Source organism: Stegostoma tigrinum, chromosome 2 (assembly GCF_030684315.1).
Source record: "Stegostoma tigrinum isolate sSteTig4 chromosome 2, sSteTig4.hap1, whole genome shotgun sequence".
NCBI lineage: Eukaryota > Metazoa > Chordata > Chondrichthyes > Orectolobiformes > Stegostomatidae > Stegostoma > Stegostoma tigrinum.
Genome location: NC_081355.1, coordinates 90,350,769 through 90,367,517, shown reverse-complemented (window position 1 = coordinate 90,367,517; position 16,749 = coordinate 90,350,769). Strand labels below are relative to the sequence as shown.

The following is a 16,749-nucleotide window of genomic DNA, read 5'->3' as shown; positions in this document are numbered from 1 at the left end:
GCCCCTCCTGCCTGACTGACACTCCTGTCAAGTGGAACTCGAACATGCTGCGTGATATTATCACACATTTATTTAGCCACATTCAGATACATCCAAATTGAATGTTTTAAGCAGAATAAGACCTATCTTCAAATAATAGACAAAAGGAAATTGTTTCAAATGTGGCAATTATTTGTCTAGTATTCATATATCCAGGTATCTGAGACATTTAATAAAAAAATGTACATATGTCAGGAATTATTCCATTTGCAAGTTGCAACATTTCTTTACACATTGCACACAACAAAAATAAAAATCCTAAAGCACTCAAAAATCTATAAATATTTTTATTATACTAAATGAAAGTCATCTCCAGAGGCAGTGGAACACAACTTTTCCAGTCAGCAGACAAGCTGCAAATGAATGAAGAATCTCATCTCATATTTCATTTGCCAAGAAAATAAATTCACACACTGCCTGCTGAATACATTCTGACTTATCTACATGAATTAGAAACAAAGGTACCCAGTTGTATTCAGAAAGCATGTCACCCATGGAATAAGACAAGGCTCATTTGCATGAATTAAACAAAGCAAAAATAATTCTTGTCCTGGTCTTTGTCATACAATTTCTAATCCTAGTGCATTTCATGTCATGAATTACATTATGTATACTGATTTAAAAGAGATAGTCCCTACATGTTTGCAACACGATAAGTTTAACATTTTAGCAGAAACAAGTCATTTCAAAATCAATTCCACAGACTTGTATTTATGATGTTACATTTGCTGTATAAAGTTCTTCTCAAGAAGAATTATAAAACAAAACGAAAACTAAGTAACAAAAGATGATAGTAAGACAAAAGCTTAGGTATTATGGAGTGTATTAAAAAGGAGAAAAGCGAGGTTGAGAGGTTTAGAAGATGAATCCCAGAACTTGGGGTTGCAGGCGGCTAAAAGCATAACCATCAATAATAAGTGTTAAAATCGGGGATATTCCAGATGCCAGTATTGTAAGATTGAAGGAATGCGAGGGTCATGAGACTAGGGATTTATAGAGAGGTAGAGATGATATCATGGGAGTTGCGAATAGAAAGGAATACAAAGACCAGTGCACTACTAACTGGGAGCAAACATAAGTTAGTTAGTTAGTGGTGATGGGTACATAGGATCTAGTGCAGGTTAGGACATGGGTAGCAAGGTTTGGAAGTTTGAGGAATGAACAAGGGTTATCAGCCAGGAGCACATAGGAGTTGTCAAGTCTGGAGGTAACAAAAGCACGAGTGAGGATTTCGGCAGCAGATGAAATACAAGGGCTGATATGCAGATATTGTTATGCAATGGAAATAGGCAGGTTTAGTGATTACTTGGATAACTGTTTGAAAACTCGTATTGGGGTCAAACGTGATACAGAAGCTATGAACAATCTGGACCAGCCTTAGACAAATACAAGAGAGATGAATGGAGCTAGTAGTGTCTGTAATGTGAAACAAAGATATGATTTCAATCTTTCTAATACAAACGTGGTGAAATTTCTGCTCATCCAGCATTAGACCTCAGATGAGCACCTATTAATTTAGAAACAGGGAAGGAACAAATTTTGTTATGGTCTTGCCTTCAATTTTACCCCAAGAAGCTCATTTAATTCTGAATTTTTTTTGTGTATAAACTAAATTACTTTGGTTTACAGTAGTTGACATACTCCTTTTTCTTGAAAGATGTCTGGTTATCCTTTATCTAGCCTGATATTTGCCATTTGGTATTGGCTATCTCCACCATCATAGCCTGAGTCATTTTGTGAAGATGAAGGATATGTTAACAGCAAGCAATCTCAAGTGTACAACAAAGAAACCTATTCATACAACACCACATTCTATCCACCTCCCTGATGATTCAAAAACCTGCTAATTAGTAAAACAATTTTGCAGAAAGTATAGGCCTTTGAAATATGATGCTAATACTTGCTAAAAGTTCTATATGCAGGTCAGAAGGGGAAAAAAAAGAGCTAAAAAGAAATACATCTGGAAAAGAAAATACTTCAGCCACTTGATTGGAGCTGAAAAAAAAAGAGATCCGTTCTAGACAGCAAAGTGGAGGGCACTGAAAAGAAAGGTTGACCCTGACATGGTGGGACATAAATATCAGAATGTGGTTTCAGATGCACTACATGGATGGGGCAAGACAGATAAACATGGCATACCAGACAGCAGAAACAGGTCAAATCAAGAGAGGTGATTGGAATGCAATGTGTTTTCAAATGATGTCACTGAGAACAGCAAGAATTGAGAAATAGATGGGGACCACAGATTGATCCTCAGAGTAACCCACAAATAATGCTGCAAGAGAAGCCATTGAGTGAGTGTGCGGCAAGCAGTAAATGGGTAAGACGGGAAATAGTTAAGTACGGTCCCACTCAGCCAAACGACAGGCGATAGGTATTGGAGAAGGATGGCCATATAGTTATTCAGTCATAGTCACTGTGTCAAAGGTTGCAAACAGGTTAAGAATACAAAGAGGAATAGTTCACCTTTGTCACAATGACAAAGGATGTTATTTGTGACATTTTCAAATAATTGTTTTGGTACTTATCAAGAACTGGAAATGTGATTGCAAAGATTCAGACATGGAAGATGATCAATGTGAAGGCCAGTAAGATGCTTAAGATTCTTGAAGAAGGGGAAGTTGGAGATGGGGTCACAGATTGCAATGATGGAGGGATCAAGGGTTGGCCCTTTGAGAACAGGTTAACGATTGCAGATTTGAAGAGGGTCGGATCAGGAGTAGAAAGTCCTATCCACTGACATAGGAGCCAGGAAGGTCAGTTTGATTGTTAGTAGTTTAATAGGATTAGGGCCAAGAGACAAAGAGATAGGTTTCGTGGGCAAGATAAGCTCAATGGAGATGGGAGAGGGAATATAAACATAAGGGCATTGTTGAGACCACACCTCCAATTCGGTATACAGTTTTAGTGTCATTATAGATGAAGTGGTCTCAAAATGACACCTCACCACTTGGAGGGCGGCCAGCCACTACTCTATCTGATGAAAATGCATTAGAGCTAATTTGATTCATTGAACTTTATTCAATATCCAATCCCTTTTGTAACGGCCTTAAATAGTTGCATTTGTTGTGTTTTGGGACTACTGTTATGAAGCTATCCTTTCTAAAAATGTTTTTTTTGGGGAAGTGGGCAGGCAGGAGGAAAGAGATCCAAGGAGAAGACTCTGAAGAATCATACTAGACTGTCTATGTCAAATTCAGTTTTCCTCTCTACAGATGCTGCCTGACCAGAGATTCCCCTGTATTTTTGTTTTTATTTTAACACAGACCTGTTGGGTCCAGAAGAACACAGATTAACCATCCACTTGCATCTCTAAACTGCCTGAAAGGCAAAAGCAGAAGATCCGCCACTCCCAGATGGGCCCCCCTCTCAAAACATCACCTTGAAAAAGCCATACCACTTTAATCTGAAGTAGACTTTTAAAATGTTTCATCCTACCTTGTAACCTAATTTTGTATACGTGAACCAGACCACATGCATATACCCATAGGAGTTGGAGAATTTTCATCTTATTTAGACAAATAAATACATACAACTCAAAAACTTAAATGAAACCAGGTGTCTTTTCCAGTCATTTAATTGGAAAGTGATTGCAGATCCATGATATTCACATTAAACAAGACTGGAATCTATGCGTGATCTCAGCACACCGATTCAACTAGACCAGTTCCCTAGCTGATATTCAAGGCACAAGGGCTCAGGTTCAAGTCCCATTTCACTCGAACATAAAAATGGGGAAGATACTGAAGGAACCTGGTCCCCATCAGAAGTGCTGTCATTTTCAAATGAGATATTAAACGCAAGGCCCCATCTGCCTGCAGATGTTGATGCAAAGGATCTCATGGCTCTATTTCAAAGATGATCTAGGTAGTTAATCCAGCATTCTGGACAATATCCATTCCATAACGGGCATCAGAACAAACAGATTATCTGTCATTGTCAAACAATATTGTTTGACAGTTTCCTGAGCTCAATTTAGCTGCTGTGATTTTTGACAGTGACTACATGTCTGAAAGTACTCAATTAGCTTCTCTTTACCTAAATAAAGGCACAGAATCTTCTAAAATCAACCTGAGCAGGCAGATTCGGCTGTGTCTTGCTGTCTCATCTGAAAGACAATACCTCAGCATACAGGACTTGCTCAGTACCATACTGGATTGTTAACCTTGATTGTTCTGCTCAAGCCCCACTGTGCGACTTTAATCTGAATCACAAAGTTCTAAGTCTATGTTGTATGAATTTAGTCCTTGCAAACATGCAACTACACATTCATCAGAAAATGAAAATGGAGGTTAAATAAGTGTTAATTTGTTCTACAACATTGTTTCTTTATTTGTACAAAAATTCCCCAACATCTTCCAAGATCAATTTATTCTCTAAAATATCAATAGAAAGATATTCAGTAGTATTTCTTGCACTGATGTTTACATTGTCCCATTTAAACAATATCATTTCAGATACTGGTGTCTCTTCAAGAGAGAACAGATCAAGTTACATTTTCAGTTGCATATTCCTCAACTGTTCTGACAGTCTGTTGAACTTTACTATAGCAGTGAAACTAAGCATTTGACCCTGCTTACATAAAACAGATTCTAAGTGTTTTTAAAAATTGCTACCTTGGACCTTGTGAAATTCTAATTTATGGCAGTGGCATTTCCACTGTGGCCATATTACAACTGAAGTGGTAAGAAATTATGTCCAGTGGAAACACTGATTTCTTGTCTAATTGCTTTAAATGATTTTAAACCCAAAATGCAAAGCTGAAATGGCTTTACAAGTACAAAACAAAAATGACCTGTTAGCATTGTACACAGAATCCCTACAGTACAGGAAGAGGGCATTTGGCCCAGTGATCTGTACAGACCCTCTGAAGAACATTGTACCCAAACCTAGCTGCTACCTGCAGCCCTACATTTATCATGTCTAATCCACTTAGCCTGCACATCCTTGGATGCCATGGGGCAATTTAGCATGGCCAATTCACGTAAGCTGCACATCTTTAGAATTTGAGGGGAAACCAGAGCATCCAATGGAAACCCACACAGATAGCAGGAGAACGTGCAAACCTCACATTGACAGTCACCCAAGGCTGAAATTGAACCCGGGTTCCTGGTGCTGAGGCAACAGTACTGACCACTGTGCCATTTAATGCACCTGATCACAATATGTTCTGACATTAGTCATATACTTAAAGAATATATCAGAGGAAGTGTAGCCCTATGTATAAAGAAAGCAGTGATCCTCAAACTTCTTTGGTTGGAGGATCTATTTTCAAATGGATTAGTAATCACAGAAACCCCATGTAAATATTACACAATATTCAGTAGCTGGTCAACTTTCTATGTCATACAACATCGGAACAACCTATTTTCCAGCAGCCTTTGCAAGGCTTAGACTGCATCATTACCCCCAGGAATCAGATTTTAATTTAAATTTTGATGTTTCTGATAACTATTTGCCTTTTGTTTTAGGTCCAGCACTAACAGGGCTGTCCTTCCTGGTCAATGTTTAAAAACAATAGAAACAGGCTATTTGGCTGACTGGGCAACTGGCCAGACACTGTTTGCACATCAAATGATCATCCTTCCACCTCATAACATCTAACTCTTCTAATCCCAGTTTATTTAACCCTCATCCTTGGATCAGTCTTTTTTGGTTTCCTCTCTAAAAATTCCTTTAAAAACCATTAGAATTTTTTTGTAAACAAGTGTGCTTTTGAAATCAGCCAAACTGACATCTCTCTGAAACCTTAGTTTTTCAAACTGGATTTTTCAGGACAAAAATTTGTTTGCACTTGTACTGACAATTTTAAGATATCTGCATCAAGAATTTCTGCCAGATATTCTTCCATTTGTATCACTACAAGACAATCTAACCAGCAAACGACCATTCCCCTGTGTGACAGCCAGATTCATTCCTCCCAGTAGCAAGTTGAATTGTTCTTTTTCCAGCGTCTTCCTAAGCAACTGATTCACACACTTCATCGCACACCGCAGTTCAAGCCTCAAATTTCTCTTCACTCACAGTAATTGGGTGCACAATCGATAGTCACAAAACAGAAAATAACTATGCATTCCCTTGCGTAGTCACTGAATCAGGTTTGATTTTGCATTATGCAAAATGAATCTTCATTTTTAACTTGCCGCTGTTATTCTACACGAGCGACTTTCATTGTGTTAACTTGCAGATGTACTGATACAATCGCTCTGTAAAGGCATCCACAGAAAATGTTTGCAGGACTCGACTTCTTCCGGCCTCCCCCATTTTTGCCCCTAAATCGGGATTCCTAACGAGCTTTTCCATGGCTTCAGCGAAATTGCTTGGTGACGGCTGCCGAAGAAAGCCGGTGACTTGGTCCACCACCGACTCCAGGGGCCCGCCTGAGTTCACAGCGATGACCGGCCGCCGGCTGTACATGGCCTCCAATGGCACGATGCCAAAATGCTCGTTGCTCGGCGTGTACAAGACGCAACGACAACGGCGGAGTAGGGAAACCTTCCGCTGGTCGGAGAATGAGCGGAGGAAGGTCACCCTGTCGGCCAGCTGCAGCTGGGCCGCCATCTCCTGCAACTCCCGGTAATGCTCGACGTTCTCCGGTACCCGCGGGTCGTAGCCCCCTGCCAGCACCAGGTGAACCTGCTGCCAGTCCGCCTGGCCTAACCTGTCCCGGAGGCAGTGCAAGGCCTGCAGAGCCAGGCCCAGGTTCTTCTTCCTCTCGAAGCGGTTGATGGAGAGGAAGACGAAGTCCCCGACGTGCCCGAGCAGCTCGTCCTCTTCCAAGTGCTGGCCGCCCACAGGCTCGGCGAAGCTGAGCGACGGGTAGAGGACATCAGGCTCCAGGTGGGACAGGGTGCGGAAGGTGCGCCTGAAGACTCCGGCCGTGAACTTGCTGTTGACCAGTATCAGGTCGGCCAGGCCCGTCGTGTACTCCTCCAGCCAGTCGATGGGAAGGCGGTAGAGCCGCTGGCAGAGGCCGGGCCTGCCGCTCTGCAGCAGCCTGTCCGGGAAGTGGCAGTAGAAGAGGACCCGCTTGGCTCGCCGGCACAACTTGAGCACGGGGATACAGGCCGACACCTGGTCGCAGAAAACCACGTCAAACTCAACGCCGCTGAGGAAGACCAGGTACCAGGCCACGTACAGCATCCGCAGGTAGGCACACAAGGCCGAGCAGCGGCCTAGCAGTGTCCGGGGCAGCCAGTCCCCCACACAGTGTACGGACAGTGCCAACCGCCGGCACTCCGAGAAACAGTGCGCATGGTCAAAGTGAGCCGTCCAGATTTGTACTCCGCAACCGCGCCTGCGCAGGGCCAACGCCGCGTCCACTACCAGCCGCTCGGCACCGCCGATTCCCAAATCCGGGTGGAGAAACACCACTTCCACCATCGTCCGTCCGTCCGGTCCGTCCGTCTATCTGTCGCAAACGCACAGTCACGGGCACGGGCCGCTGCCGCTTTCCAGATTAACAGTGTCCACGGTGTCAGGGAGAGGACCCTTCTCCGTCTCTTTTCCCCGTCAGACCGGCCTGTCCTCAGTCACGCCTGAATTTAGAAAAGGTCCCCCCCATAATATCCAGCCTCATCGTGCCAGTTATTGATATCAGAAAGCGAGTTGATGCAAGGCCATTCGCGCGGCGTTGTAGTTTTATTTTTTTTCTCTCCTTTAATTTCGAAAGTATTTTTACCGTTGTTGTGCTGTGTCCCTTTCGTCAGGCGGTATAAGGGCCCAAAGCAGCGGGGTCCTGAGTTGTGTGTCGTGGCCGCCTGAGGAGAGTAGCCGAGCGAGGAGAGTGGAGTGAAGTCGAGGGCCCGGTGCAGTGCAACAACATGGTAATAACCCATTGTACACGGAGTGAGCATCTCACGGGAGATCTTCTACCGCTTGGCTATAGTTCCAGAGCAGGGCAGCGCTGGGGGTATGTGCGGCTTAGAGACCGATACAGGGCAATGGCGATCTAGTAGGCCCCACCAAGGCCTTCAGCTTCTCTGACCGCCGCACGTTCAGTATTTCACCGGCAATATCACAAGAGCTAGAGAACTTACATTCTGTCCCGAATATCTCTTGTCATGGACGAGGAACGTCCGTGATCCGGCGTTTCAGTCTGTTTGTTTGAACTCATCAAAAGGTTTGTGGCTCACAACAACGCCACGTCAGCAGTAATCAAAACCCAAATGCCTCAAATTAAGGTAAATGCGTTTGCAGTAATGAAATTACCCACCAGTGGATTTAACATGGTCGCAAAATTATTAGAACAAATATTCTTTGGGACAGAATTAATTGCCACTTAGAGAGGCAAGGATTAATCAGCACAACGCTTAAATAAACTCGGCAACTTCGAGTCTGGTCTGCTCTGAAGTCGTACTGACTTGAAACGTCAGTTCTGTGTCCTTCCACAGATGCTGCCAGACTTGCTGAGTTTTTGTATCATTTTCTGTATTTGTTTCAGATTTCTAGCATATCTAAGGATGAATCAAGGCGACTCAGCATGGCTTTGTTTGGGAGAGATCAGGTCTAATAAATTTTTTTTGAGGAGGTGACTGGCTGTGTGGGTGAGGGTAGTGCAGTTGGCGGTCATCATGCATGTAATTAAGATTTTTGGCAAGGTCTTGCATGATACACTGGTTAAGAAGCTTTGAGTCCATGGAATCCAGGGCAGTTTGGCAAATTGCATCCAATAATGGCTTAGTGGAAGGAAGCACAGTGTGGATGAAGGGTATTTTTGTTACTAGAACCATGTTCAGTAGTGCTCCACACGGTTTGCAGTGTACATTAATGATGTGGACATGACTATAGGACATAGAATCAATAAATTCACAAATGACATAGAGGTTGGTCTGTTGAATAGTGAGGAGAAGAGCCTTTAGACTGTGATATAGATGAACTGAACAGTGGAAAATGAAATATAATCCTGAAAAGTGTAGGGTGATGCATTTTGGCAGGACTGACAAGGCAGGGGAGTAAATATTGAATGGTAGGAAGCTTAGAATGCAGAGAATTAGAGGGACCTAGATGTGTGGATCTGTAGATCCTTGCAGACAGCAGGCCAAATAGATGGATAAAAGGACATATCAGATACATGTATTTATTTGTCAAGGGGCTGAACACAAAAGCAAGGAGGTAAATGTAATGTTAGGCTACAGCTAGAGTACTGTATGCAATTCTAGGCATGCAATACAAAGGATGTGATTTCACTAGAAAGGATACGAAGAAGATTACGGTGTGAACTTGTTGGGCCAAAGGGCCTGTTTCCACACTGTAGGGAATCTAATCTAATCACCTGGGAGCTTTAAAATTAAAAAAGGGGCAGGTCGGTGGCTCAGTGGTTAGCATTGCAGCCTCACAGCGCCAGGGACCCAAGTTCGATTCCAGCCTTGGGCAACTGTCTGTGTGGAGTTTGCACATTCTGCGTGGGTTTCCTCCAGGTGCTCCGGTTTCCTCCCACAGTCCAAAGATGTGCAGGCTAGGGGGGAATGACCATGCTAAATTGCCTGTAGTGTTCAGGGGTGTATGAGTTATATGGGGATGGGTCTGGTTGGGATGCTGCAGGGACGGTGTGGACTTGTTGGGCCAAAGGGCCTGTTTCACGATGTAGAGAATCTAATCTAAGATTCACCAAAATATTGCCTGGGCTGTAGCAATTGAACTACGAAAAGAGACTAGGTAGGTTGGAGTTGCTTTCCTTGGAGGAAGGAAGGCTGTGGACAGGGGACGAAATTGAGGTGTACAGAGCTATGAGGGGGAAAAGATGGGGAACTTTTCCCCTTTTTAGAAAGGGCCAATACCAGGTGGCTTAATCTAAAGATAAGGAGTAGGAGGTTTAGAGAGCATTTGAAGTAAAATGTTTTCACCCAGATGGTGGTGGATATCTAGAATCACTGCCTAAAAAGATGGTAGAAGCCGGATCTATGAGAGACATTTAAAAAGTATTTATATGAGTGCAGTTTCCATCGTGCGCAAGGATATGGGCAAGTGCTGGAAAATAGTACAGATGCTTAATTACTAGCAATACAATGGGCTGAAGTGCCCTTTTCTAAGCTGTAAGATCTTTGTCTGGAATCATTTTTCTTGAATAAAATGAAAAGGGTTTACAATGTAATTGTTATAACTTGGTGTATTGGTTTAGGTGGTTTTCATTCTCAGAATTTTCATTTCACTAAATGCAGTTTAGTTTGTGCTACGTTTTTAATTGCTGTGGCAATTCTCTGCTTTTATTATCTTCACATTAGAACTATGGAAATAAAATGTCTGATTTGAGAAAAGGCTAGTGAGAGGTAGGAAAGTCTGAATCCTTTTCCATACTTCATAACTTATGTGTGGATAGCTATCCAAGTTTGTTAAAGAGTTCGAAGATTTCATGAGAGCATGCATGGGAGAGATTGATAGCTCATTCTCATTTTGACCTTATTTCTAACAGTTCCAAATCTGCTCTTGTCACCAAATTTAGGTTAACACTTCAATGTAATATTATAGCTTGGACCTGCTCTTTGGTGTGAAATGTTAAGTTGAAGCCGAGTGCGCTTTTCATTTGAGTTTTTGGAGGTGAAACCTGGCTGTTCATTTGTCTGTGAAAATGCTCATTCTGATGATAGGTCATCAGTCTCAAACATTGATATTTTTCCTGACCCTGTAAATACTACCAGATCTGAATGCTGAATATTTCCAGCATTTTCTGTTATTAGTGTCTGTGTCCTATGCTTGTATCTAGACACCAAATAAGATGACCTTTTTCTATGTGACACAAACTCCTCATTAATCCCTTTCAGCTAATTCAGTGGGTTTGGAAAACTTGACTATTGAATCAGTTTGTGTTCAGAGTGGCATTAAGTAATCGATATACTATATAGTGCTGATGGCTACTGCATTTTATTTCACTGCTATTGAGCGTAAGGTCAAAAAACTGTTTTGCCGCCACTCCTGACATCCATTTGACCCAAAACAATTAATGCCAATTGTTTTGGTGTTTTGAATTACTGTACATTTTGTGTGAAAAGAGCTCTTTATTCTCTCAATGACAACACATTTTTTCACCATTTAGCCTGGACCTGCTGCAAGTGCAACAAATGTCGGTGCCTCTAGCCGATCACCCAGCAAAGCTGTTGCACCCCGCAATGCTGGTGGTGGATCCACAGTGAGGCAGAGGTAAGTAATACAGAAGTGATATTGTACATTTTGAGCTAACATTTGTTTTCAGTAATATGAAATGTGACAATGGATTGGTAGTCGCCTACGTTTAATCTTATTATCTTGAATTGATTATTGTTGGTAATATTACTTAAATCGTTCTTGGAAAAGCCAGCAATTTTTATGTACTAAGCCAACAATATCTGTCAAAAGATTCCCCTTAAAAGCCCTTTGAACTTTAAGATTTATACTTGAGATACACATACATAAGTAATCCGAAATCTTTACAGTTCAGGTGAATTGTATTTCACTCACGTAACTTTTTGCTCATTTAATGCATATTAAGAACAGTGAGGGAATTTGTAGACTGCGTATTGTAAAGGGGTTTAATTTCAGTCATCTTCCATACGATAACTGTTTTTGATTTTATTACTAAATTGGAAATTAAATTGAGATTTTGCAAGATACATTCATTATTACTATTCCATTATTAATTGTAAGCTGTGTGAACTGACCAACCCAGGTAGCAAAAGGAACAAAATTCATGTTTTGAATATAACCCTACATCAGTTTGTGTTTATTTTAAACAAATGTAGATATTGTAATAAACATTCGTCATTTCCTTTTACGACAGTAAAAGGAATATGATGCTAATATTAAAAATGTATTTGGCAGTCAGCAATGTGCTGTATGTTATGAGAGAACTATTCAAGGCAAATGCTTTTATCTGTGAAAGCATTGAGTCCTTTGATTGCGTAGGAAATAAACACAGAAACAAGCTATTCAGGTGACAAGGTCATTGGTTGAGTCTTGATCTGTCCTGTTTCAACTGCTGAACTAATGCTCAAACCAGTGACCTTTGGCTCTGTATGGCTTGTTACGTTGTTGAAATAGGGGTTTGGTTTACTATTGTTAATGAGATTATAGTAGGATAAGGCGCGTGGATGCCTGATGGGGAAAAGATTGCTTATGATTGTGATGCTTCCACAATCTGCTGACAGACAATTATCTTGTCATTCATGGGAGATGTATATTTGTGGTAAGTAATTAAGGTTTCTGGGTAGCTGGGAAGACTATTACATAAAGAGCCATTACCTTCAGGAGAAACAAAAAAAGTGAGATTTCCACATTCTTAGAAAATGATTGCTCAATAGAGATATTGAATTTGAATAACATTTAAGATCTTTAGGAAAAACTGTTGGATTCAACAGTATGCACTGATCCTATTACAATTTTGTATGGTGGACTGGTCAGAAGATTAGGTTCCATATTATAGAGGACTTGGTAAATTGTGAAAAATATGTAGAGCTTTGTTGACTGAGGTTGTAATTCAGTTGCTTTTTTTTATTGTTTGTGTCTGGGTGTCACTAGCAAGGCCAGCATTTGTTGTCCAAAACTAATTGCACCTTGAACTGATTTACGTGTTAGGCCTTTCCAGATGACTCTCAGCAGTCAAACACTTTACTATGGGGTGTTGTCAAATGTAGGCCAGACCAGAAAAAGATGGCAGATTTACTTCCCTAAAGGGCATTCATTTTATAACAATCAATGATAATTTCATAAACACTATAACTGAGACTAGCTTTATTCCCAGATTTAATTAATCAAACTCAAATTCCATTAGCTGTGATGGTGGGATTTGAACCCATGCCCCCATTGCATAACTCTGAGCCTGTGGATTACTATGCTAGTAACATTACTACTATGGCATCTCTCCACTATTTGATAATTAGTAATCTAAAGAGCTATGTCAGTTCTTTAGTGGATGATTGAGCACATTTAAAATATTAAAGCATTTGGCTTTGAGGAAAATCAGTCTCAATAAGATATTGACTTGTAAAGGATAGCATTGTGAAATGGCATAATGCTGGCATATCAACAAATACTGCTTGTTTTAATTAAAAGTAGTACAGTTTATTTGAATGCCTGCGTTTGAAATTGCAACTTAGACAATGTTTGGTAAGTATTTGTACAAAATACAAATTCGCAAATCACATCTTAGAGCCATTAAGTATTCATAAAGATCTGTTCTGTTTCCCATCCCATGCAAAACTAAAAGAAAATCAATGACTCTTCATTCACTATTCATTTTGCTGAAAACTATACTGTGAAAAGTGGTAGTAAGAACTGCTAATGCTGGAGTCGGAGATGACTCAGTGTGGAGCTGGAGGAACACAGCAGGCCAGGCAGCATCAGAGGAGCAGGAAAAGCTGATGCTTCAGAAATTTCTGAAGAAGGGTCCCGACCCGAAATGTCAGCTTTCCTGTTCCTCTGATGCTGCCTGACCTGCTGTGTTCCTCCAGCTCCACATTGTGTTATCTGCAAAAAGTGGTGTAGTGTGTGTGAAGTGAAAAATGCTAATTGGTGATTCATGTTTTTCAGTACTGGTGGGAGCTAAAGAGACTAGTGAGAAAAGATCAAGTCTTTTATTATTAGAGCAAGTATTATTGAATTGATCTAGAATTCTGTTCTCCTGTATTTCACAGCATTGTCTCTCTCACCTCTCCTTGTGCCCCATTGAACATGTTAATTCTCAAAGTTTTCATCATATTTTCAATACTTTTTGACATTATTTCAGCTTGGATCTAATTTTCAGCGTACATCCCTGCTTGAATCCAGTTCTTTCTGCCCTTGGTGTCTTCAACCAATTGATCATACAATTCAGAATTATCTCCCTAAAGCTCTTGAATTTGCTCAATCATTTCCATCCCCTCTGGTGCATTTCCTCCACCACCACTACCACCACCTTCATTAGTTGTACATTTCCCTCAGTTCTTCATATATCAAATGTCTCTGAGCTCACCCTGAGGAACAAATCCAATGATGACTTCTTTGTGGAGCGGTTTGGGTTAAGGTCATTGGGTCCACCACCCTCTTCTGGCATTTGGGCAGTGGGACTGAGGGTGATAGTGATTTTCTCGGGCACTTTCCTTCCTGCAGTATGTTTTCTATTACATCAATAATAGAACTTGCATTGTTTTCATAGTTTTTAATTTTAAATATTACATAGTATAACTTTGCCAATATTTTATGGCATGTAGATTTTTCACAGTTGATTTTCCATTCATTTATGTAAATTTTTACAGCATTTACATCCTTTTTGTATTGCCGCACTCTGGGGTTGTCTTTACATTTTTGGAGACTGTCTGTGAATGAAGAGAATGTTATTACTTTAGTGTATGAGAATTTCTATTGATAGTAGACCCTCACTGAGTCATGCTATGCAATGCTGACAGTTAACCACTTTAGCTATGGCTGGATTAGCAAGTTTCAGCATTTGACATTGGTTAATTGACTAGCTGCTTGAGAAGTGTTAAAGGATAATTAATATTGCACCATTTGATTAGCTGCTACATTTTTCATCGTTATTATCATTGCATTGTTAGGATTTGTACATTTCAAGGCTACTGTTATTAACCTTTGAAACAAAACATTTACTTTTCTGTAAAGAATGCTGATCATGGCTACAATGTCAAAACAATACAATTAGAATTATATTTAAAAACCATCTGGTCAGTCCACGTTTCACCTGATTCAACAAAATGGTGGATCAGAGGTTGAATGAAACAAATATTGGCTTTCAGCAAAACAGTGTGGAGCTGGAGGAACAATGCAGGTTGTGCAGCATCACAGGAGCGGGAAAGTCAACGTTTTGGGTTTACACCCTTCAACAGGTCTAGGGAGGGGGAAGGGAGCTCAGAAGTAAAGAGATGGAGGGCTGTGTCGAGGGGGAAGGTAGATGGGATGGTGATAAGTGGATGCAAGTGGGGTTTGTGCAGATGGGTCATGGATAGGGTGGGCAGATAGATGAGAAAGAAGATGGACAGATTGTGTCAGTTTGGGGTTGGGGATTCTGAAACTAGTGAATTCTATGTTGAGGCCACCGGACTGTAAGCTCCTGAGGCAGAATATGAGGTATTTATCCTTCCAGTTTACGTGTGGCATCATTGTGACACTGGAAGAGGGCCAGGATGGATATGCTATCAAGGAACTGGGACGGCAAGGTTAAAATGATCAGCAACCAGAAGGTTGATTATAGCGTACAGAGTGCAGATACTTCACGAATTGGTGTCTGAGTCTGTGCTTGGTATCACCAATGTAGAGGAGACCACATTGAGAGCAACAGATACAGTAGATGTAGAGAAATTGGGAGTATATAGGATTGCATTCTTGCAGGACAGTAGGTGAGAAGTCAAGTTCTTGTAGCTATGTGAGTCAGTTTGTTTGAAATAGATATCGGTGCTGAGCCGGTTACAACAGGAACTTGATGCCCCCTCCTGCAAGAATGCAATCCCATACTCCAAATTCCACTATCTCTGTCACATCCACTCCCAAGGTGGAGCGTCCCGTTCCTGGACATCCCTGATGTCCTCCTACTTCAAGGACAGTAACTTCTCCCCTTTGGTGATTCATAATGACCTCAACTGCATCTCTGCACTTCTGCCCTCAAGCCCCCACACCCCCATCAAAAATAAGGACAGGATACTCCAGTCCTCGCATACCACCCCACCAACCTGCAAATCCAACACATCATCTTCCGCCACCTGCAATCTGACCCCTCCACAAAAGAAGAGATTTCTCTTCCCACTCCATCTGCCTTCCGTAGAGTCTGCTCACTCCGCAACTGCCTCATTTGACCTAGTACCCTTTCCTGCAACTGCTATAGATGCCACACCTGTCCCACACTTCTCCCTGTCACCTCTGTCCAAGGCCCCAAAGAATCTTTGCAAATCCAATATGGATTCACCTGTATGTCCTCCAACCTGATCTACTGTAGCCGTTGCTCCCAATTTGGTCTCCTCTACATTGGTGAGATCAAGCACAGACTCGGTGACTGATTTGCAGAGCATCTATGCTCTGTATCCTACAATCAACAGCACTTTTTGGTTGCTAACTACTTTAACTTACCCTCCCACTCCCTTGGTGACATGTCCATCCTGGGCCGCCTCCAGTGTCACGATGACGCCACATGTCAACTGGAGGAACAACACCTCATATTCCACCTCAGGAGCTCGTCGCCTAATGGCCTCAATGTAGAATTCCTCAGTGCTCTCATCCCTGCCTCCTTGATCTGACACAACCATCTGTCCATCTTCTTTCTCACCTATCCACCCCACCCTTCCCACTGACCATTCCCCACTACCCGCTACCTGCATCCACCTATCACCATCCCACGTACCTTTCCCCAACTCCCTCTCTCTTATTTATTTCCGAGCTCCCTGCCCCCTCCCCAGTACTGATGAAGGGTATAAACCCGAAATGTCAACTTTCCTGCTCCACTGATGTTGCCTGACGTGTTGTGTTCCTCCAGCTCCACACTGCATCATCTCTGATTCCAGCATCAGCAGCTCTTGCTATCTCACAGTTTGCAGCAAACTTTGGCTCTATAAATGCCCCATGGTATGTAATAAGAGGCCATTTCTGGCACATTTCGTTTTTTGTATGATCGCACAGTCAGTATAAATTGTTAGCATGTGTAGTAATGGAAATTTCTGTTTATATATGGAACAAATTTCTACACCTATTTTGAGGTTAGTAGACTGGATGGCCCGTGTCCTAGATATCTGAAAACAATGTCTGCAAAAAAAGTGA

At 41.7% G+C, this 16,749-nt stretch overlaps 2 protein-coding genes across 2 annotated transcripts in view; one reads left to right on the top strand and one right to left on the bottom strand.

Annotated features, from left to right (window-relative positions):
* Nucleotides 1-311: 311 nt before the first annotated feature.
* alg2 (ALG2 alpha-1,3/1,6-mannosyltransferase) lies at nt 312-7,695 on the bottom strand. Its single transcript, XM_048556913.2, has one exon. The coding sequence runs from the start codon at nt 7,420-7,422 to the stop codon at nt 6,208-6,210; it is 1,215 nt and encodes a 404-aa protein (XP_048412870.1). The 5' UTR covers nt 7,423-7,695; the 3' UTR covers nt 312-6,207.
* sec61b (SEC61 translocon subunit beta) overlaps nt 7,384-16,749 on the top strand; it is a 25,323-nt gene continuing 15,957 nt past the window's right edge. The window contains exons 1-2 of the mRNA XM_048556928.2: nt 7,384-7,865; nt 11,072-11,175. Of these exons, the coding sequence (XP_048412885.1) occupies nt 7,863-7,865; nt 11,072-11,175 (107 nt within the window). The 5' untranslated portion in view covers nt 7,384-7,862. The remainder of the gene's footprint in view (nt 7,866-11,071; nt 11,176-16,749) is intronic.

Bases quoted from the DNA above. Each gene is read 5' to 3' on its own strand.
- alg2 (XM_048556913.2), bottom strand. From the start codon at position 7,422: ATGGTGGAAGTGGTGTTTCTCCACCCGGATTTGGGAATCGGCGGTGCC.